Source organism: Notothenia rossii (assembly GCF_949606895.1).
Source record: "Notothenia rossii genome assembly, chromosome: 8".
NCBI classification, from domain to species: Eukaryota; Metazoa; Chordata; class Actinopteri; order Perciformes; family Nototheniidae; genus Notothenia; species Notothenia rossii.
The window spans coordinates 19396294-19420123 of record NC_136906.1 but is presented as its reverse complement, the minus strand read 5'-3'; the positions used below and the strand labels follow the sequence as shown (position 1 = coordinate 19420123).

General features: G+C 40.9%; 1 protein-coding gene across 3 annotated transcripts; it reads left to right on the top strand.

Annotated features, from left to right (window-relative positions):
- The first annotated feature begins 1409 nt into the window (after nucleotides 1–1409).
- s1pr2 (sphingosine-1-phosphate receptor 2) lies at nucleotides 1410–21974 on the top strand. Of its 3 annotated transcripts, none has more exons than XM_079642647.1 (2): nucleotides 1410–1992; nucleotides 18828–21974. In XM_079642647.1, exon 2 carries the CDS (start codon nucleotides 18959–18961, stop codon nucleotides 20072–20074), a length of 1116 nt encoding a protein of 371 aa, XP_079498773.1. In that variant the 5' UTR covers nucleotides 1410–1992; nucleotides 18828–18958; the 3' UTR covers nucleotides 20075–21974. The 3 variants fall into 3 exon arrangements, with proteins under 3 accessions (XP_079498773.1, XP_079498774.1, XP_079498775.1); XM_079642648.1 differs by lacking the exon at nucleotides 1410–1992 and adding an exon at nucleotides 17775–18185; XM_079642649.1 differs by lacking the exon at nucleotides 1410–1992 and adding an exon at nucleotides 18295–18314.
- The last annotated feature ends 1856 nt before the right edge of the window (nucleotides 21975–23830 follow it).

Genomic DNA, 23830 nt, shown 5'->3' with positions numbered 1-23830 from the left:
TAAAAGTTGTCTCCATCTTTAACGGTGTTATTTCAAAGTCGATGAAGTTCCCTTTTTGTATTCTTTGGAGTGAGTTTCCACATACCAGCTGCTGCGGGGGAGGCAGAGATGAGTGCGGTAAGAGTGGATTGCACAATCATTAACGTATTTCTCCCAGTAAAACATCAGCAGACACAAGATGAGTCAAAGTGGCTCAACCGTATGGTGGAAACCAGACCAGACTCATTTGCTGGTTTCTTTCCATTGGGCATGTTTCATTCACTCCTGTAGGTAGACTGTTTGATGAGTAGTGAGGTGCTTTCCCTGTGTAATTTGCTCTGATGTCATTCAGACAGGTAGTACTGCCATGCGTGAGTCTGAAGAAGAACCATCTGCCATCTGGTCACTATAGAAGGACAAATATCTTAAAAAGAAGAGAAACCTGAGGTAAATGAGTAAAAATACTGATGATGTCACCATGAAACTTCTCCAGTTGACTAACTACAAAAATACAATTTTTCACAGATTTCTAAAATGTCATGTTTGAATATGGAAATGAAACCAGACCGTAGGCAACTAAGTGTGTGTTTTGCAAGTAGCCCAAAATTAAAGAATACCTTAAAAATGTTTTGCCTAGGTGTCCAATCTTTAGCTCGTTTAGTATTTTGTCTCAACAGAAGTCCTTCATTTTCTGTTTATATATTTTCTTGTGAGCAGTTACTGTATATTTCTGAAAAACCTTACTGCAATTCCTGAGGCAAATCACATATCTTTAGCACAGAAGCTGGGGAGCTGTTGGATGTTTTGTAAACAATCTAATAAATCTTATAACAAGATTACACAGCTCCTTCCTCGTATGACAGACACATTACATCATCTCCACTAGGGATGACTTCGGCTTTCAGCATAATGACTGTGAAGACATTATTCGCTCCTCTGGGGGCTGTATCCAGGCAACACCTGCCCTGCTGTGTGTCTAGGTGCAGCCCTGATGACTAACAAGTCCTGACTTACCTTCATCTCACTCCTCCTCATTACACTTATACTCAGACCTTAGGGATATACTTGAAAATCACAGCAATGACTCACCAGAAACAACACATAAGGCAGTGGCACAGAAGCAGGTCAAATACTCATGTGTTTATATATCATTCTCCTTTAACACTGTAGATTGTTTTAATTATGTGTTTTACTCTTATTTATTATGTCTTTTTAATTTTTGTGTATCTCATCTTGCTCTGTTAAGCACTTTGGGCTGCATCCTATCATAAAAGGTGCTATATAAATAAAGTTATTATTATTAATTCCATAAAGGTTCTCTCATGGGAAATGAGCCACATGAGTTGAAAAGTGTGGGCTGGGATTTGCTTCGAGAGAGGAAGTGAAGGAGTGGAACATCTGGACTTCATTTGTGTGCTCCAGAGTGGTGAAAAGGTCCAGAAATAGGCTTAAAAGGTATTTTCCATATGAATTACTCTCCACAAACCATCGTTGTATTTCGACACTGAGATTCAAGACTCGTAATGGGCATATGACGTTTCTATACACTCTCTCTCGTGTGAGTGTTTGTGTGTGGGTGTGTGTGGGTACTGTGCGCGCGCCTCCCTGACGCTCCAAAGCCCCGTGGAGCTGTTGTTCCCAGAGAGGAGGAGGACAATCAGACGGACTGCTGGATTAGAGCAACAAAAGAGAAAGTGCTATTTAAAAAAAAAAAGTCTTCTTTGGCTCTCATCGCTCCCCGCTTTATTATTTGGAGTCGTCGCTCTTTCGAGACCTTTTGCACAGTTTCCGCGATGGACCGGTATGGATTTACCAAAGACTAGACGAGACACGCCGTCTAGTGCTCCACCAAAGTTTTGATTGCCATCGCTGACTCTCGACAACGCAGCAGAGGAAAGCTGAACTTTGTCACAGCATTAGTCGAAAGTGGTGACCGCATGTGAGGACATTTGGAGACAACTATTTTTGTCGGAGCGTCTTTTCGCTGCTCTCTACTACTATATCTCTCATGGGGTAAGTCAAATATATTAAGTGTGACAGATCGCCTGCATGTGCTGCAGCAGCCTAACAAAAGGATCTGATGTGTCTCTCGTAGCCTGCTAGTGTAACAAAAATATATATAGTTTTGCGAGATTAGTTTATTTAAATCTCTAACATGTAAACTCCAAGAGTTTTTTTTGACTTTGGAGAAGTCGGTCTCTTTTGTCACGCAACGTCTCCAAATGTTTCGTTGACTAATAAACATCGATGACAGCAGAATGACTAACATTAGGCAACACATGAGTTTTTTAGCTTCTGTCTCGTTAATTAAACACACTGTGTGTTTTAATGAATAACACTGTGTGGTGTTAAACATTAGCAAGCAGGACTACAGCTGTCAATCAAACATTGGAGGGGTGGGGGTGGGGGGTTGAATGCATATGGTACATGTATAGCTCTTGTTGGAGGCTCAGACGAGCTGCGTGAATCCCGGCCTACACACACACACACACACACACACACACACACACACACACACACACACACACACATTCACAAACGCCTTTTCTTGGAGCCGTTGCGAGCCTGCTGTGACCCCCTCCTCCCCCCCAAAACCCCCTCTCTCTGACCCCCGATGTTGTTGAGGCTTGTTCATCCGTCACTCTAAAGAAGGCATTGTAATGAAAGGATGTATTAATAAGACAAAAGCCCCCATTATCCCCATGTACCAAAGTTAATCTCTTGGGGCTGGAGATGTGCTCCCCAGAGGAAGGCAGCACAAGCAAGGTATTAACTGACTACAGTGCGTTGTTGTCAGACATTTATAATAATCAAGACATAAGTATATCAATTGTACACTGTCACAACAACAAGCATTTTTATTGTTATAGACACGGTAATTGTGGGCCATCTAGCACAACTGAAAGGCCGCACTGACCAACAGCATGTTGTTTCTGTCTGAAAAAGTGAGCCTTGCAGGGAGGGATGCAAAGGTGTCAGCAGTCCAGCCATGAGGCATCCTGTTCTGGGGGAATCCTCAAATCACAGTGAGATAAGGTGATAAGGAGAAGGAACTAATGTTTATTGCCCAGATAAAAGCCCCCATCCGTCATCCTTTACCCTGTGAACGCTCTGATTCTGTCTGCACGGTGTTGTGCTCATTAGCAGACTGTCTGAAACTGGAAAGGCTTGTGGTGACATTATCTTGAGGCCCAGTTGAGCTTACAGGGCAAGAAACCAAAGTCTCTAATGCACACAGATGCTACAAAGCCTGAATAAAGACAAGCAAACATCTTACTGTGATAACATCAGGGGTAAGGGGTGAAGAGGAAGCTCGCTCCGCAGCATTAGCGGAGGACTATCTAACTACTAAGTGTTGAAGGCCCTGTCAGCAGGTTCATTGATGCTGGTGTTGTGTGTAAGAGCAGCTTGGTTTGTTTGGGGGGGGGGGCACAAAGACTCATGGACTCAGGTGCTTTTCCCAGTATGCCTTGGATGGCTTTAGACAGGCAATGATACAGCCGGACGGTCGTCTGTGTGCATCCAATGTGACCTCATGGCTCATTGCACCAGGACAAAACCTGCCACCACACCAGGCCTGACTCTTGCCAGGTTACTTCACACACTTTACCGTCTTTGGCCTGGGCAAGTCACCCCAGGGTGCTGTGAGCAGCGGCAACTTATTGGCCAGACAATGGCCAATAACATAGCTCGGGCACACACAGTCTTTAACAGAAATGGAGCATTAGTCTTAACAGTCTATACCTTAAAATCGTATAAAGTCCAGCAGCCCATGACTTCATGACTTGTGTGTTGCTGACCCATGGTTCTGTTTTCCTGCTGTAATCGGACCCTCCTCAATAGGGTCTGCCTGGGGAGGCGTGAGAAATTAAGACAAATAGATGAGTTGAATAAATAAATACAATAGATGTATAAGTGCATGGGTGGATAAATAAATGATTGTCCATTCAGCAGTGGGAACTGGATTTGCGGGACTTTTTTTATGGAGTGGGACACTAGGGGGTTGCAGGCGGGGATGGGTGATGGGTGGCTGGTGTCGAAGCCTGTAGGATGCTCGGGTTTCAGCTCAGGCCTGAGAGCGGCCTGCGAAATGAAACAGCGAGAAGAGTTTTCCTAAGGGACACTGACTTCTCTTTTGTTGTTTACTTTTCCCACTTTATTCAACAAGATGGTGACAACACTGAAAGATCAGTGGAGAGCCTTGCTGGAGGCACCTTTACTTTTACCTGGTCAAATGAAACCAGTCAGAGGATAAATAACTTTCAAGAAAGAATAGGATCCTTGGCAGATCTCAGGAGAAAATGCATGTGTTTATATCGCTTTTGCGTTTCTCTCTGTGATGGTAATAGATTTCTGCAGAGAGCCATCTGGGTTCTGCAGGCTTCAGAGTTAAGGTGGTACTCCCCCTTTAGCTGGAAAAAACACTTTCTTTGGGTGTGGCAGCTGGAGTAAAATAAACGCCTTCTGTTCACAAGCTGCCAATGTGCAAGTCACAACACACAGCTGACAGCATGGAGCTTTCACATCCAAGAGCTGGGAGTGTCTGAGTCAGAGAAATAAATATGGTGTCCTCTGCTTTCTACCCATTTTGTAAACACAATTGAGATCATGATGTCACTAAAGGTCACTAAAATCTGTCTTTGCTGGCAGGTATAGAAATACACAAGCGCACTTACTTGAAATATTTGTCTCTCTATTTCCAAACAACCTTTCTCCGTTGCTGTCAGTACTGTTCTGATTATCACATAAACATTTACATTAGCTGGAACTCGGTGTGGACTATTTTAGGAAAGGGTTCCACCTAATGAAATAATCCATTAGCTTTAAAGTCCCCTGTTACATTCCTGCTCCACTTGAAAGACTTGAACAAACTATGAGACCCCCCATGACCAGGCACTGATGCTTGTAGCAGCATGCCAGGATTTCCTGACGCTTCCTGGGGTGGGGATAAGTCTGTTCTCCTGTCACATTTCAAGCTGCTGCCTGTTGGAAAAAATGCTGCAAATGATTTTTGGAAAGCTTTGACAGGCATTTCTATTGTAGGAACAGTATATATATTTCAGAAATGACAAGTAGGTTGAAGCAAATGTTTCTGGTTACTGCTGTGGCGTTGGATGTATCACTTTGCAACCTCTCCTTGTTTTATGCAGTGTTATTTATGAACTGAAGGGTTGCAACCATATACTGTCTTTTGAGGCGGCAGGCCTAATCAGTGTGGTCATGTTGTGGTTTTCCTGCTTTCTGGTCATACTCTGTGCCCCCTTTAGCAACATTAGGGAGCAGGTACATATGAATATGGTGTGTGTTTTTAAAACCTCCTCCTGTTTCTGCTTCTCTCCTGGAAGCCTTTGTTATCCAGGCAGCTTTGTTTGTGCAGCTGGAAATCTCGACAGGATTACTTACACACAACCCAGCTCCCCAAATCCAGGAATAAGCTGGAGATAGTTTTCTTGGATTTAGAATTGTCCCATGAAGCCAATAAATAACCTGTTCAAGCAATTAATTTTGTTTGGAACTGAAAGTTGATCTCCTCCAAATGAGCTCTTTCAGATGTTCTAATGACTGAACATTCAACTATCATAGCTTGTTTTGTTAGAAATACCTATTAAGATTGTTTATCCTGTTTAGCCTCAGCCTCAGTGTTTCCTGGCTAAAATACACGATGGAATTAACCTCCAGTCGGGTCGTGACAAAGGCCAGACCTCTCCATTGCAACAGACAGATTGAGTGGAAGTGGAATCTGTTTACTTAAAACTAATGTGACAACTGCTCAAACATGTCCATTTCAGATGAGCGTTGTCTAGGTCAAAGTCAAGTGGCTGTTGTCTCTTATATTCTTAAAAACCACAACCACAGCAATACTCACTTCCTGTCCAGTAGGTTATTTTTGAAAATCATCACTTGGCAAGCCACTTCTGACCAAGCCAAGTTAGTGGTGGCATTTTCTTTAAAAAAAATGTTGTGATGTTACAAGAATGTACAACAGACATACACCTCTAAAAGTCGGTAAGGTTAAAAAACCCCGGATCTCTTTCTGCCCAGACATTGACTGGTCTTTAAATACAGGTTGTGTTGGCCGTGCACAAATATTTTTTCACAATTTAATTTACATAGTTTGAATGCCAGGAGAGGCTGACTTATGTGGCGTTTTTTCAGAAAAATAAATGTTCTGTTGCAAGCAAGAAGTTGTTAAGAGTGTATAAAATATCGAGGACCAACTATAGATGTGTGGACACAACAATGTTCCCTCGGTCGCTAGGCAACCATTTTTTTTCTCAAAAAATCGAGTTGTGTTAAATGTATGTGTGTTTGCCAGAGGAGTCTGGAGTTGTTTTTCTTAGCTGGACCATGTGGAGAGATGGAAGCCTCCATCAATTTATCATTTTATCAGCAGGCACTAGGCAGAAGTAATCAGAGCGGCTCAGTGCCTCTATTTGTCAGCCTGTGCAGATGGTATCAATTTCCATTATGCTGTGCTTTGCTTTGACTATAGCACCTGGCATTTGATTTTGACATGATGTCCTGTTGTGATGCTCTAAAAGTCAGTGGAACAAATATGACTCTCACAGCCACAACTAATCCTCCCCCGTGACTTTTATACCTAGGCCCTCTGACCCCCACCCCTTCCCTCGAAAAAAAAAGAAAAAGAAAAAGAAGTATTAGTCACAGCGTATACTTCAGCGGAATATAAAAACAACGGCCCGGGGTGCAAAACGCATCAATGAAAGCATCCCTCTACCACACAAAACAACACCTGTAAATAACCCAATTTGTGCTCTTTGAAATTGAAAAGGATATTGCATTGTGTTTGTTACTTTCGTTGCAGTTGTATGTCCTAAGTGTAATGTGGCATGCTTTTATTTTGAAGGCGAGTCTACGCTGTTGACAGGAAGTTGTTGTTGTTGCTATGGAAACAAGAAAAGCTTCACAGCGGGCGGAAATTGTCATAAAGTCTGCGATAATAAAACGCCCCCATTTCAATTGTACTGTCATTTGACATTACTCTCTCGTTGAGTTACTAGGCTTGTTTGAGACAAGCAAGACCTGCGCAGACCTGCACGATTTCGATCAACGTCTTGCTCGTGCGTTGCATGATGGTTATTCATTTTGTCCGACTTGCTCTGGAGGCTCGCTCACATGAGACGTTGAAATCTCGCGGGACAAAGACGCCCGCAGCCTTGAGAGCGAGGCGCGGCGAGGCGGCGCAGTTCCTCTCCACGGGTTGCGGAAGCGAAATGCTTGATTGGAAACGACTCGCTGGTATCTCGAGCTGAGCGCTCATTGGTGGTTTTTACCCCGTGCTGCTGATGAAACTCTCCAATTGGCTCGGCAAAAGTTTGATGTTGTTTGGTGTCAGTAGGCTTGTTTGAGACGCGTTGCGGCTCGCCTCGAAAGTAGAGGAGAATAGCCGATCGCAGCCGGGGGAGGTCTCAAAAAGCTCGCCTGAAGTCCGACAGCTCCGAGTCGGCGGCTTCTTCTTCTTCTTCTTCTTCTTCTTCTTCTTCTTCTTCTTCTTCTTCTTCTTCTTCTTCTTCTTCTTCTTCTTCTTGGTTTTTTGGCGGATTGCAAACAACTTTAAGGTGCATACCGCCTCCGGAGTCGGCTTGACTCGGTTTGCATTTATAAAGAATGCACACATGTGTTTAATCGTTAATGTCAGACATGTACTAAGTAAATACTAGGGGTGCACCGAATGGGTAATTCTTGGCCGAAACCAATACCGAAAATAGGAAACGGTTGGCCGAAAACCGAATGCCGAAAACCGAATGCCGAAAATGATTAATAGAAATATATATATATATATATATATATATATATAATGTATACATTTTTTACCAATGTTGTTCAGCTACCTGATTATGGGAAAATAAATGATTATGGCAAAACTTAACTTAAATAATAATCACTATTATGGGTCCATAAAACATTTATTCAGCACTTTTGAATGCATACAGTACATTAATTCCAAGTCAAGTGCATTTTCTTTTCTCTGTAGGATAACTACAACAAAGTGCATTCAGAACAAAGCCAAGGTGCTTTAAAACTACATAAACATCTAGGCCAGTAGGCCTACAACAAAATAGTGTAAATAAAGAATGTAACAGCCAGGCCTTCAACAACAACAAATGCACCTATAAGTGCATGCATACAAATGTGCAAACTTGATAAATCCACATGAATGTAACTATTTACAAATGAAATTACAATTGAATTTCAAGAATCTGTAAATAAGTAGTAAATATTGTATAGATACATAAAGTGAAAACTGGATACAAAATCCACAATCAATTACAAATTAAATTACAATTTCAAGAATCTGCAAATAAGGTGGTCTGTCCTCATGAGCAATGTAAACAACATTGTATCATTTAGATACCGAAAGTACAATATATTGAACACTGTGCTGCTGTCATTTCCCCCTAATGATAACCTGAGATGGTGAATTATAACTCACAATGAAAATTGTTCAGGAAAGTGGGTATAGAGTAGGCATGTAGAACTAGATAAGCTTATGATAAGCCAGCCTTGTCTCCTTATTAAGGAAAAGTGGGAGGTTATTTTTAATGAACAGTAGCTTCTCTGCTTTATCAGCCATAAATCTGCTCCTCTTCTCATCAAGCACATGAGAGGCAGCGCTGAACAGTCTCTCGCTGTCAGTGCTTGTGATTTGATCTTACTCCGCATATTTGTCCGGGTGTTTTGATTTCAAGTGGTGGAGTAATCCCGAAGTGGTGAAAGTCTTTGCAGTTACACCCCCTCGAGAAATGTCAGCTGAACACGTTTTACAAATCGCAATCCGCGCCTCTTTCTCTGATATTTTTAAATATCTCCAAGCGCCAGACATGTTGGCTGTGAGCCAGCCGCGAGCATGGTCGCGCGCCGTGCTTGTCGCCGCCTTTTGATTACGTCATCACAACAACACGTTAGTTTACCAACGTAACCCTGTTCTCTGACATTCGGTGATATTTTTTCGGTGCTAGAACCCTTTCGGCCGAAAGCCGAAAGGGCCTTTTTAACCATTTTCGGCCGATAATTTTCGGCGGCCGAATATTCGGTGCATCCCTAGTAAATACATTTGTTCCTGCTCAAGTTTAGATTCAACTCTATTGTTATTGCACAGATTATACTGAGACAACGAAATGCAGTTTAGCTTCTAACCAGGAGTGCAACAAGCAGTAAAGTGAAAAGTAATGTACACAATCTACAGAATAAAAGATAGAATGTTCATACTGCTCACAGGCTGCTGTGTATATCTAGTGTATTCATACCCCTCACTGTTTATTCATCATTCACTTCATTGAATATTTTATTCTGTAGATTGTGTACATTACTTTTCACTTTACTGCTTGTTGCACTCCTGGTTAAAAGCTAAACTGCATTTCGTTGTCTCAGTACCTGTAATCTGTGCAATAACAATAGAGTTGAAACTAATCTTGAGCAGGAACAAATGTATTTACTTAGTACATATCTGACATTAACGATTAAACACATGTGTGCATTCTTTATAAATGCAAACTTAGTCAAGCCGACTCCGGAGGTGGCGGTATGCACCTTAAAGTTGTTTGCAATCCGCCAAAAAACTGAGAGAAGAAGAAGAAGAAGAAGAAGAAGAAGAAGAAGAAGAAGAAGAAGACTGAGCTGTCCGACTTCAGGCGAGCTTTTTGAGACCTCCCCCGGCTGCGATCGGCTATTCTCGTCTACTTTTGAGGCGAGCCGCAACGCGTCTCAAACAAGCCTCCTATCTTCACCTCGATGAGACGAGCTTCTTTAATTCAACCCTTCACATTCAAACAGAAACTTCTTCTTATCGTGTCCACAAGGCAGTCAGTTGCAGGGCTTGGTTAGATGTGGTTCAGCCACATCTGAACACATTGCTGTCCCTTCTCATTAAACTCTGCCAAGTCCGATGTTGTGCAGGGTTGCTCCAGCAGGGGGGATATCAGGAGACGTTGCATGGTTTGTGGTTCAATGCCGCAGTCACACACAACGTCCCCGTCATTTAGGTATCCCCATTTGGCGAGAGTGGCTTTTTCACGTTCAACATCTTATTCTGTTTAGGCATTTCCACACTGCGTAGTTGGTGTCTGCTCCAGGGGGCAGTGAAACAGAAAATGAACAGGCAGATTCAAAAGATTTATTTCTTTGGACATTTTATTTTATATTAATTCAAGTTATTTTGGTAAAACTAATGAAAAATCTAACTAAAATAATATTTTAAATAAATATTTGTTTAGTGTTTTTAAATATTATTTTGAAGAATGTCTTAGGCCCTCAGAGAGGGCCTAGATGGCCCTGACAGCTCGCCACGGCATAGATATGTTGTCATCTGTCATATGCCAAGCAACAAATAATCACACAAGTAATCTCTCACACGGCAACCTCACAGTTTCCCATCGCAGCAACAGAACATGAGAAGGGGGAGTTCAAGGTCTAGCAACAGAGTAGAATATGAGCAGGGAGACAGGACAAAAGAGATCTTAAAAGAGTGTTCAAAGCCATTCATTAGGGGAAACCTCATTGTAAGGACATGGGAAGGTGTGAGAGGGGCAAAGTGGCTGAAACTTGAATCAAGCCCGCCCCATCATTCAGACCAGAGGTTTCTGATGCAGAACAGCCAGGCATCATCTAACTTCTAACTGCAATATATCAGCAAGGACACGTGATCTGTGTCTGTATAAAGAGCGCACTGTGGTTAACACTATCCTACATGTATACAGCATATTTCACACATGAGCATTTGTGGTTTACTGCTCTTCCATAGGAAGCTTGATTTCTGAGAAATGTGCAAGTCTCATGACAGTTTTCAAATGCCGCGAAACTTTCATTTTCATACAAGGTTATTTGAGAAGGATGATAATGATATTATTTCCTTTTTCTTATTTTAAGAATTATTAGTAACGCAAAACACCATACACATTTGTTCACTTACAAGAGGATTTAGGACACAGACGGTTCTGAGAAAGTTGTTTCTTAGTGCAGAGCTCCAGAGTTTCCTGAATCGAGAGCTAATTGCACACTATGTGCTGTAATGAAGTCTTTAATAGGGGACTATAAGAACATGTCTGCCCCAGATGTGTGCTTAATAAATCCTTCCTGATGTGCATGTAATCGCCTCTTTGTGGCCTTGTCTTTTGATCCCTGTGGTGAAGTTTAAAATAGGAGAGGAGGAGGGGGTGTTGGATTGAGGAAGATGTGGCTCTGCAAATCAGGGAGCAGCATGAAAGGGAAATATGCAAAATAGAGCAATATCAAATCATGAATAATCTGGAAGACAGTGACTGTAGTTGACAGGAATGGTCCGAGTTTGAAGGTATTACAGTAATTGCCTCTCAGGCGCCACCCCTGGAGATACCCGACCCCCAATGGAGCAGACTTTGGGGTTTTCTGCTGGGGGTGGGGGGTCTGCCGGTCATGCGGTTTATGACTCCTGAGGGTGTATGATGCCCTTTTTTACTCCACTCTTTGTCTCCAGCTCCTCTCAATGCCACACTAAGAGCCTCAGCACATGTTCAGCTGCTGTAAAAAAAACAGTGCAACGTTTCTAGTGATGAACGGACTGAGGAAAGGAACAGAAAACAGGACAAGTCACTTTTGAGCAGAAAATTGTTCTTGACTGAACTGTGTTGAGAGAGTGGACCCCTCAGAAGAGGCTGTACCCAAACTGTCAAACTGTCTGACGAGCGAAAGGGTAATCCCTAATTAAAAGCTGAAATTCCATGTATTGGGGACATCCACTCCCCTAATATCTAGCAGCTTATATACAGTTTTATGAATAATGTTAGCATAATAACAGAAAAAGAGAGAAGGTTTGTTTTCAGAGCTGAATAATACCTCAAACACAGAGGGAACCGTTTATTCCATTGTTAAAAGGGAACTGTTTTGTCCTCTCTAATGTAAGCTTGTGTTACTTCTCTATTTTTTTTTATCATGAAGAAGGAGTTGATTTGTGTTCGTCTGCAACGTTATTTGGCTTTTACAGACATTTCTTTGCGGATTTATTTTTCCTCTGTAGAAGTTGTTGTTCTAGTTGAGTTCTTCTCAAAGCTAGATGGTGTGAGATATTACAGACCCCTTCTCATATCTCTCAGTCTGTTCATCTAGACCGTGCAAGTTGCACTGTAACACTGAAACATGCTCTCCTCTTTCTTGTCTGTACTTCCCCCTGAAAACCCAGCGTTTTCATTTTCTGTTGGTTTCATTAACTCCATCAACTTCCGCCCACACTTTTGTCCTCTATAGTACTAGGCTCCATTGAAATCACAGCAATAATGTGTCAGACTTTCTGTCTCTGGGGAATTTTACGACCGGCGTTTACTGACTGTCACTAAACAGCTGTACATAGTGTGAGTTTCAATATTGAGTGTGTTGCGAAAAAAAACAAAGAATTGTTGCTGTGGCATTCAGTCATGATTTCTTAAAGTGAATGCATTTGTACTTTACATACTGTAGCTTTTTTTTTTGGGGCATTTTTGTTATCAGAGCTTGTCGGCAGAGTGGCACGTAACAAAGATAACAGCGACGGCTTAAGATAAGGTCAGGGAGACATGGATGTAAGGACTGTTCTGGGTTTATGTTGACCTTACAGAAGAGACACTGCTTCCAACTTTAAAGAGTCACTGGGTTTATTTAGTATGTGCTGTGACCAAGGTTGTATGAAGGACCAGTCATGTCACAGCGGCAACATGAATCCTCTTTATCCCAGTTAGAGAGATACTGGAAACATTATTGCTTTTTCCTGGAAATTGACTGTGGGCAATCAATAGTGTTGCTGTGTTGATGTGAAAAGATTTCACTCACAGAGCCGCGGGGCTCAGTGATGGATGGAGCAGCAGAGCAGCCACCTGCCAGCAGACACAGCCTATCCCTGTGTTTTCTGTGGTTGCACAGTGACTGCATGCAGCTACTCGATGCGACAGAAAAAAAACAAGGCTTGCCATAACGGGCCCATGTGTGCAATGGCTTGTGTGCTTGCAGTGTAAAGACAACGTAATCACTGATAAATTTTAATAAACACAAGAAGTGTAGGGAATGACTGTGTGTCTGCATCTTTCAGTAGAAGTCATTTTCTTAAAGCTTATGTGGTAACAGTGGTGAAACTTTGTGGTTGTAATAGTTAGATGTGTTTTCTCCCCAGTGGCATGTAAACACTTGAAAGTACATCGCTGTGCTTTGAATATGGAATTTTTCTCAAAGTAGCTACAATTATTCTGTTGTATGAAACCACATTGACACCTTCTGATATACGTCAGCACAAAAAGACGCCTTCGGATTAGTCATGAAATCCTGTTTCAGAGTAAATACTTTTTTTCCCCTAAAACAGTATATGAGTTTATTTCTAACAGTCCTGTGACTTTCACACATCTGCTATTGCCCTGGAAAACTTAAATGACTTCCTTAGTGCTAGTTGTTAGATGGTAGACAGAAGCTGGACACGACAAGCAGAGGGGATAAGGTAGGTGTAGACATATTCTGTTTACATTTTTAGAAAAGTACTCTCAGAGATAAATAAATACTGATCCCACCATAAACCGCTGTGAAACTGAACAGGAAAGAACAGATGCTTGCTGTGTATGGATGAGTTAGGGTCTATTCCAAGAGAAAAAGCCTGGTGTCTTGTAGAGGGCACAGGAAGTCATTAAATCTTGAAAATGTTCAATTTGTATTTGTATAGTCCAAAGAAAGAAGATCAAATAGTCTCACGCTGTTGGATTAACAGTTGATTGTGTGTGTGAATAAAAAATACTGGTCTGGCGTTTGTTGCCACCACAGAGATATGTAAGTGTGAAGGGCAGATAGAGAAAGATGTGTTACAGGATGCTTCAGACCACACGGCTCAACAAAGTAGCACGCTGAGTGAGTCTACTAGTAAACAAACAGTTTAAATGCAAACAACATAAACTGTGAATAAAAACTGTCCAAACACAACATTCAGTCACCACTCTTATCTAGTCTGCTGGAGACTGGACATGTGAGTGAGCCTGGACATTCAAGCTGTGTCAAGGGTTAGGAGCTCTGTTTTTGGTTTGAGTGCTTTCCCCCAGAGAAAGTAGAGCCATGTTTAAGTAGAGTGTGACAGGTAGCAGGGGTGTAATGGGGCGGTGTGGCCTTGGTTTTTTGTGAGCAGACGCTCTGCTAATTGGGGCTTATCAGGTGTTTCTGGGAAAAACACCTGAGGCTTTTGTGAAGCCGTCAGTGCCCTGATGGAGAGGGAAACGCTGTCTCTTGCTACGATTAGGAGGAAAACCAGAGTCAGCTTTCAGTAACTCCTTTTTAAATCTTCCTTTGGACGTTAGAAAAATACATTTAGCTTTTTGCAGCTGTAGTTCCGCAGTATAATTAATACATGTTTGTATGTTTGTGTGGTTGTGATAAGTATGCATGGCTCTGAAAACCTAAACAACAGTTTGTAGGCATGTGTTTATATTGGCATGCAGTACACAAGATCTTTAGCACCATTTCTCAAATAAAGAGCAAGATATACTGTTCTGATCTCACATAAGCTTTCTGATAGGATATCCTGTCTCAGGTGTCTTGTTTGACTTCCTTCTCAGTTATTTCTTTCATCACCTTTTCCTCCTGTGTCTGAGCTTCAATGTGAAATCCAGACAGGATATTATGCTGTTGTTCTTTCTGTAGCCTCTCTAAACCTTCACCTTCATCATAGTAATTTGACAGTTGTTTATAAAAGAAATGATTCTCAAAATGTTCCATCATATGTGTTCTTATGAAAATAGTCTAGACTATTCTAAATTGAAAAAACTGAAACAACTTCAGCGTATTTACATTAAGTCATAATGAAATAACTATTAACTCGGTAATAGTCTCTAATGTCTCAAAGGCAAGGCAAGTTTATTTATATAGAACCTTTCAACACAGGGCAATTCAAGGTGCTTCACAAAAATGAAAGACATTCAGACAAAGGCATTTAAAAACAGTCATTAAAAAGAAAAGATAATAAAATAAACATTAAAAGAAAAATTACATGAATAAAAAATACAAAAGTTACAGTGCAGTCTAAGATATGAATAGTTCAATCAAAAGCAGCGACAAAAAGAAAAGTCTTCAGCCTGGATTTAAAAGTAGTCAGAGTTGCATCGGACCTGCAGGTTTCTGGGAGTTTGTTCCAGATATTTGGAACATAATAACTGAACGCTGCTTTACCATGTTTAGTTCTGACTCTGGGGACAGAAAGCTGACCAGTCCCTGAAGACCTGAGAGATCTGGATGGTTCATCATTTAGCAGGAGGTCGGAAATGTATTTTGGGCCTAAACCATTCAGTGCTTTATAAACCAGCAGCAGTATTTTGAAATCTATTATTCGACACACAGGAAGCTAGTGTAAAGACTTCAGAACAGGAGTGATGTGATCCACTTTCTTAGTGTTAGTGAGGACTCGAGCAGCAGCGTTCTGAATCAGCTGCAGCTTTCTAATAGATTTTTTAGTGAGACCTGTGAAGACACCATTACAGTAGTCGAGTCTACTGAAGATAAAAGCATGGACAAGTTTTTCCAAATCCTGCTGTGACATTAGTCTTTTAATCCTAGATATGTTCTTTAGGTGATAGTAAGCTGATTTAGTAACTGTTTTAATGTGACTGTTGAAACTCAGGTCAGAGTCCATGACTACACCTAGATTTCTAGCTTTGTCTGTTGTTTTGAACATTGCAGACTGAAGCTCAGCGCTAACTTTTATACGCTCTGCCTTGGCTCCAAAGCAAAACATTTTAATCCTATAATAGTAGTAGACTAGAATGTGACCTACAGATTAATTATATCTAAGTTACAGTTGGATACATATTTAAGGCAAAATGCATACATCGCAAAAATGTATGCAGTCAATTAATAATGTCTGGTATAATAACTATATTTGAGGTTGTAGGATTGAGATTCTATAATATTTTGTATATAATTTTAAGTTTCTTCTTGAATGTCAACAGCTCATAGGATACAAGGAATATTTAAAAAATGTACTTGTAAAATTACTTTCAAACTGTTGTGGTTATTGTGGTGATAAACTGAAGTATTCCCCTTAGGAGTTTGTGTAACTTTCTACCCCATTGTGTTAGTAAGGAAAGCAATTGGTAGATACAGTGTGTTATGTCTATTGTTGAAGTGTGACAGGGATGTCTGGGTCGAACTCAGGGCACAACTTTGACAACTTGTCGGGAGGGAGGGAGGGGTTACATAGCAGGAAGTCTGTGCTCCTATCAGCCAATCACCGTCGAAACATCTGAATGGCACACGGCAGGTAGAGGGGCGGGGCTGCGGCGAGGCGGTGCTCTAGGCAAACCTGCCCTTCAGGTTTTACACACAAAGTGAAATCCCTGTGATGACAGACTCCTATAACGTGACAGGACACAGGACGACCTCGAGCTGTCACCGCATCACATATGAAAAGTGTCCACGCTATATGTGGCAGAGCTGAGAGGAAAACCAAGGTGAAGCAAAAACCAGTGTGTTTTCATCTTAGCAGACTGGAGACTGTGGAGATATCGAGCTGGTCTATATAAGCTGACTTTTCCATTAATAAAATCATTATAGGCTGCAGTAATGTAACCAAATGTAATTACACTGGTGCGGCTGGCACATGTGCTCAGGCTCAAGCCTCATATTTGTGTCAATTTACGGACCTGAAAAAGAGGGGAGGGGGAGACGAGCTGCCCTGATACAGCAGTTCTGATAAGGGATTGCTGGACTTTAAATACATTGCGGCTATGATACAGTTACAGCAGCCAAATGGAAGTGTGCTGTCCCATTATTAAGGCTGAAGGGCGATGCTATCTACACTGAAGGAGACTATTGTTCTTTGTTCCTGCTTGAGGAAACAGTGTGCTGGTTATTAAAGACGGCAACCAATTGTAGCTGTGTGTTGAACCTCCCTGTATGAAGGTGAAGGATTTTCTGTATTACTCTATATGTCTGTCACAATTAGTCGGTGTGTTTGAAGAAAGCTATCTGTGCATGTGTAGAGTAAACTTGTGTGCAGTGCAACACGTGACATGGATGAGTTTGTGTGTGTGGACGTCATAGTGATGTCTCAGATTCCAGCCTTTGTGTCCAGATGCCGTTCCACATGCATGCTTTCTGTCTGGCTTTGTGTCGCTCCCTCTCCATCTCTCAGTCTCTCAGGGGTTTGAGTCAAAGCCCAGCAGAACAGAGACGAGGTTCAGACCCAGTTTCCACTAAAGGTTTCCAATTAAGAGCTAGCTGCAGTGGAAGCATCAGTCTAGAGTTACCTAGCTGCTGGCCTGCAGAGGGATCTTGTTGCTTTTGACAGGTTTAAGACAGCAGCTCCACCTTTAATTAGGTTTACAGAGCCTCCAACCTTCATTTGTTTTTCGCCCTGGAGCCGCAGCCCATTTTTAAGTAATTTGAAGCCACATTAACATTTCACAAGGTTTAATTAATTAGTTTGAATGCGTCATTATAAACCCGAACACTTTTGTGGGTCCAAGGATATACAGTACATTGTTTTCACACTTAACTTGTTTGTGTCTTCAGTAGGCCTGCTCAATTAATCGTATTTTAAACGCAATTACGATTTTGGCTTGCAACAATTATGAAAACAACATAATCGAAATAAAACGATTTTCTTTTTAAAAACATTTTTTTAATTTATTAATTGGTTTTTCAGTTGAATTATACTTAAAGTTCAGGGTAATAAACTGTTAAAAACATACTGTTCAATTTTTTTTTTAAATAAATGGGTGTTTTCAAAATAAATGGATAATCATTTTTAATAATCGTGATATCAACTATTGACAATTTTTGCCATAATCGAGCAGCCCTAGTCTTCAGACCATAACGGCATGTTGAAACCATAGGTTGAAACAAAGCAGTGTACGGCGTTGTGTCACTGTGTGTGTGTATGTAACCTTTTAATGAAAAATACAAATTAAATACATTTCATTGTGATTAGTGATGTCCAATATGTCATTCAAAGAGTGTAAAATGTGCTTTTGATGCATTGGAATCAAGTCTGACAAAGCTTTTTCTCAAGAAGTCTGGAAAACTCCCACCTATACTTCTCAGGTATCTTCTTGAATTGCTGTCAGCTTGTGCGAACTGGTTGAAAGGGGCGGGTCGGGATGGAGAGGTCTAGCTGATCCACAAGCTATGCTGAAGTTTCAAGAGGTAGCTCACTGGAGTGGAATGGTCTGCTCCCACAACAATGCCGTGTGTTGACAGCAGAGTGCTCGGACAGGGTTAGTGGAATGTCCCCTATCAGACTGTGAGACCTTTGTCCAAGCACCAGCACTCACAGAGTATTTATTCTTCCACCTGAAGATGATCTTTGCCTGCACAGCTTCACCAAAATAAGAAGATCTACGCATGTAAATATTTGTTAGAGTGAACTTAAGTTTCCCTAAAAAGTGTGTTTTTATGATAAGATACGACTCCCTTGTGAATCACTGGATTATTACTTTCCATTCCTTTTGGACTGCAACAAGCTGCAGTTGTCTGTGTGGGTGTCCAGTTTGAGAACAAATGAACAGTTTGTTCACAGTGTGTCGGCCACTCATTTGTCATGTGGTTGTTGGTCTTTAGTTTAATATAAATACCAGCTACTTATTTTAAAATCTGTTTATCTTGTGGATTAAATCAGGGACATTTGATAATAAAGGGGGTTTTCAACTTTTGGACTTGAAATGTTAAGTTTCCACTGTGCAGACTGAGGTGCAGGTTGTTGCCTGGCTACTTTGTTTTGCTCGAGGACTTTGCTTTGGCAAGTACATTGCTTTGCTAAAATGTGAATGTTTGCTTAGTTACACTTTATTTCATTTGTGCAAAAAAAAAAATCCCTTGTAAGTAACCCAGGCTTTCTCTTCTTCTCTGTGTTTCTGCAGGTGACCCACATAGAGGTTCATAGATGTGACGTGGGTCAGGCAGTGCCCCTCCCAGCCTGGGCCCTCTTCATGTCCTTTCCTTAAAGGCAATGATTATCGTCTTAGACACTCTGCACATCTCCACTGTGTGAATGAATCTTTGCCGTATAGCTGCTGTGCTGTGCCAACCTGTCACCATGAAGAGCAAGTATTCCCAATACTACAATCAGAGCCTGATCCACTCCTACTATGCCTTTGCTAAGAACATGACTGCTCAGGAGCTCGATACACTTATTGAGAATAAAAAGCAGCTGACTACCCTCAACATTGTCATCGTGGTCCTCTGCACCATCATCATACTGGAGAATCTGCTGGTCCTTATTGCTGTCTTCCGCAACAAGAAGTTTCACTCTGCAATGTTTTTCTTCATCGGTAACCTGGCATTCTCTGACCTGCTGGCAGGCTCGGCCTACATAGCCAACATTTTCCTGTCAGGCTCCAAGACCTTCGAATTGATTCCTGTGCAGTGGTTCATCCGGGAGGGAACAGCGTTTATCGCTTTGGCAGCTTCGGTCTTCAGTTTGCTGGCGATAGCTACGGAGCGCTATATTGCCATTACAAAGGTGAAGGTGTACGGCTCCACCAAAACGTGCCGCATGTTCCTTCTGATAGGCGCTTGTTGGTTCACCTCCATCCTGCTCGGAGGACTTCCCATCATGGGCTGGAACTGCATCAACAACCTCCCTGAATGCTCAGCTGTATTGCCACTCTACTCCAAGAAATACATCCTCTTCGTTGTCACCATTTTCAGCCTCATTCTACTTTCTATTGTCATCCTCTATGTGAGGATCTATTTGATTGTACGATCAAGCCACCATGAAGCAACCAACTCCCCGGCCTATGCTCTTTTGAAAACTGTCACTATAGTGCTGGGTGTCTTCATCATGTGCTGGTTGCCCGCTTTTACCATCCTCCTCCTGGATTCATCCTGCAGGATACAGTTCTGCCCGATCCTCTCCAAAGCAGACATCTTTTTTGGTTTTGCCACTCTGAACTCAGCGCTTAACCCTGTGATCTACACACTGCGCAGCAAGGACATGAGAAAGGAGTTCCTGCGTGTGTTGTGCTGCTGGGGGGTGCTGCAGAGTGGGCGGCCATCTGACCGTTGTCTGGTTCCTCTAAAGAGCTCCAGCTCTCTGGAACACTGCACCAACAAATACGAACACCAGAACACACCAATCATGAAAGATTGTACCACCTGTGTCTGAAAAGCTGCACCACATCAGAGTGGTTGAGTGCATGTAAGGAAGCAGGTGTGTTTATATGAGATCAAAAAGAAAGGCCGTGATGTGATCAAGTGACGTAAATAAAGAAGCGACCAAACTGTGTACGTTGATGCCTGGGAAAGCTACAACGTAGACGTTTCCTTATTAGAATCAGAATTGTTTGAATTCACAATCAGCATTAACTTGGTGGCAGCCGGTGTAAAAACACAATGCTTCAAGAGGGAGACAATTCAGTGGGGAGAACTATCAGAAATGTGAAAATAGCTTTTTCATGGGTACTCAAACTTGTTGCAAAGCATTTAGTTGTATATGACTGTCAACTTTTTTTCTACGCATGTTAACCCCTATTGAAAGCCAAAAATAGACACATAACATACAACATCAAAGTTATAGTGAGTTGTTTTGGTTGTTTCAGGAACTTCATCAATGCAAATGCTTGTAAAGTTGCACTTTGTAGATTACTTCAGATATTGTTGTCCTCAGTGAAACGTTAACAAATGACTTTCCTCTGTTAATATATGTAAAGATTAGGCCCAGAGATCCATCGCCTATTCTTTACAAAGCTGGAGACAGTAATCAACTTTACTCAGCACTGCACTCCAAAGGAGCCAAATTAACACGAGTGCTCCCTCACCAAAACCAGGGCTATATATCCCCTATATAACCTTGCTTTAACATTTGATTAACTATGACAAACTTACATAATCTGCTTACATTTAATGCATGAAATTCTAACTTATTTGTAAGTGCTAATGTATGTATGACATATTCTAGCTCCAGCTTCCATCACTAACACCCCTCCCCTCATATGTCCTCATAATCTGTACCTTTTGCTTTTACTGTTGTCTTTTGTATCTTAACAGTTTCCTTAGAGGAAGGCCTAATCAGAAAGCACATTTCCTGAAGTGAGTTAGCACTGATGAATCTTACTCAATGACAGCTGGACTAACTGGACCAATGTCCTGACAGTGTTGTAGCAACATAGCAGCAATGTGATGTGTCTGTTTGTGCCTTCTTCTTAGGGAATTTGGCTGAATGTATGTATGAAGTGTTTGGGGCAGGCGCTCCATTGTTGACAGTATTATTGATCATTATTTTTGAATTACCAAGTCATGACTAGCAGAGAGTGGAATGAACAGGGTAGGTCACTCACTGTGAAGTCTTAAATAGCACCATGAACAAAAAATGTGTTGTAAACGTCATTGTTTAATTTGCTAGCCATATGTCTTGTGCAGCTAAAGAGGTAAACACGTCTCATATTTCCAAAGCCTTCCGTAAAAGAAATGGGAGAAGATCCGGCTACAAATGCATGGAGGGGGGATCTACCCTCATGGGAGGTCACCTTCATCCTCATCGTCTGACATCCTACAACATGTAACTTCCTTCAACCACAGGAAGTCCTGTTTTTCATTTTCCGGTTCCTGTTGTTCAGGGTTACACCAACCTTCTTCCCGTAGCCACACAATTAAAACTATTCTCTCCCCCAGTGTTTTATATATGGACTTTACATTTAGACAACCAAGTAGAAATGGTGAAAAGCACTTTGGCAGCTTCAGTGATGTTTGCTTTCCCCCGGTTAGTTTTTTTCAGATGGAGAGGTTTTTGAATCTGTGTACCTATCACTTCATTGTGTTGCTTGACTCTATGATGTTTATAATAAATACATGAATAATTATGTATGTTCGTATGTAAGTATGTATGTATTTTTGTACAATATGTATGATGTGTGTTGTATGAAATGTCTCGTGTGCAATAGCCTTTTGTGTCCAGTAGCACGCTGCCTGTGTTAAATCGGTACAATCTGAAACACTAATGTAGGTACATAAACTTTTTGTTAATTGCATTCCGTTTTTTTATAAAATAAATGAAATAAATAAATCCAGTTTGTGTGTTTGACTTGAATTCTTAGCTGTAAACAATTTCATTGCAGCTGCAGCTTATCTGCAGGTCCTGAGACGTTCCCTATTGTGCCTTCATCTGAAACTTATTCAAAATGCAACATTTAATCCAAACATTCTCTAACAAGGTTAGGAAAAAACTAGCTTCAACATGAAAGCCTGAAATTGGCTGTCTTGCCTAATAAAAATGTTCAATCGCTAAAGGCTAATGCAAGAGAGGGCTATGATGGGAAGCTGGGCAGAGGGCAGAGAGGGAGAATATGGGGTGTGGTGAAAAATATTTCTATTTGTAAGATGGTTTGTCTGAGAGAAGCATAGAAAAAGGCCCCGGGAGAGATTTTGGGGTAAGGGGGAGACTTTTAGTGAGGGGAGAGACTGACTTATAGTGGTCTTGGGAGAGTTGGGTTGTTTCCTGTCAGACGTCCAGGATTCCTGGGTGGGAACTTTGGCTGAATCAGCCCCAGGAGGCTGCACTGCTGGGAAGCCGGCCAAGCATTTCCAGTGCCCATGCAGGATATGACATCACGCTCAGAAACCTGTAGGTGAAGTTGTATACACAAAACAATTAAATCAGCAACAAGCAAGACAGATGTGAGCTTGTCTTTGAAAACAGTGCATGGCTTGGAATACTTCATATACAAAACATTTACAAAAAACAACACGTATATCATCTGAAGGAGTTTTTGTATATAATATACACATCATACTGCCTAAACTGTCTGCAGAATTGAAATGGATCACTTTTCAATTAAAATAGCTATATATATATATATATATATATATAGAGAGAGAGAGAGAGAGAGAGATAATTTATCTGAAGAAAAGAAACTTGGCCAGGTTGAATGTGCAATTTGACAGCAAGAGGGTTTACAATCTGAAAAGATTATCAGTGACATAGCACCACCTTGTGGTGAAATGGGTATATAGCTGGTAATAATGAAGGATGTTTCCTCCATATATTCTTTAACTAGATGTCTACCCAATAAAAGCATAAAAGGGATGTTCCAGAGTTGGAGGACATTAAGACATCAAAACCTTTGAAAAAATGAACCTTTTATTTTCGAATGTTCTGTTATGTATTTGATAAAAACAGCTAGTAAACCATCAAAATAAATTATTTGGTCAACTCAGGCATCAAAGGTAACTTCTTATTAGATTTTTTTGATTTCATTTAAAACATTTCCATTAACATCTTCAAACTATAATTGAATCAAAATTGTGTTCATTTTGAGTTAGTTGTTAAGAAAATGTGTTAATTGTTGCAAACTTAACATGTTGTTTAGGCTCCCTGGTGACAATAAAAAAGGCAGCACAAGTTCATATTCTGGGAAAATATAGTAATTCATTTGAAACATTTAGATTATGCTAAATGATATATAAACATTTAATATGAATAAACATAATAAATTGAACTGCAAAAAATACAACCGTGCAACTGTAATTATTAATCTAATTATAGTAACAGGATTGCATACCATTGCTTATGTTAGCTTTTAACTTAGAAATAAATGCTAGCTGCAGAATGTCATGCTACCTTCAAGACAAGGACAAACTTAGATATTTAAATAAAAACAGATTTGAGATTCAATTGTCTTTTTTCTGATAATATGAATAATGGGTTTGGTTGGTTATAGTGCCAAAAAGATAAGAAACATACAGTGCATCCGGAAAGTATTCATTCCCCTTAACTTTTTTCACATTTTGTTATGTTACAGCCTTATTTCTTAATGGATTAAATTCATTTTTTTCTCAATATCCCACACATAATATCCCATTATTATAAAGTGAAAACATTTTCAAATAATTTTTTGCAAACACGTTAAAAACAATCAATTGAAAT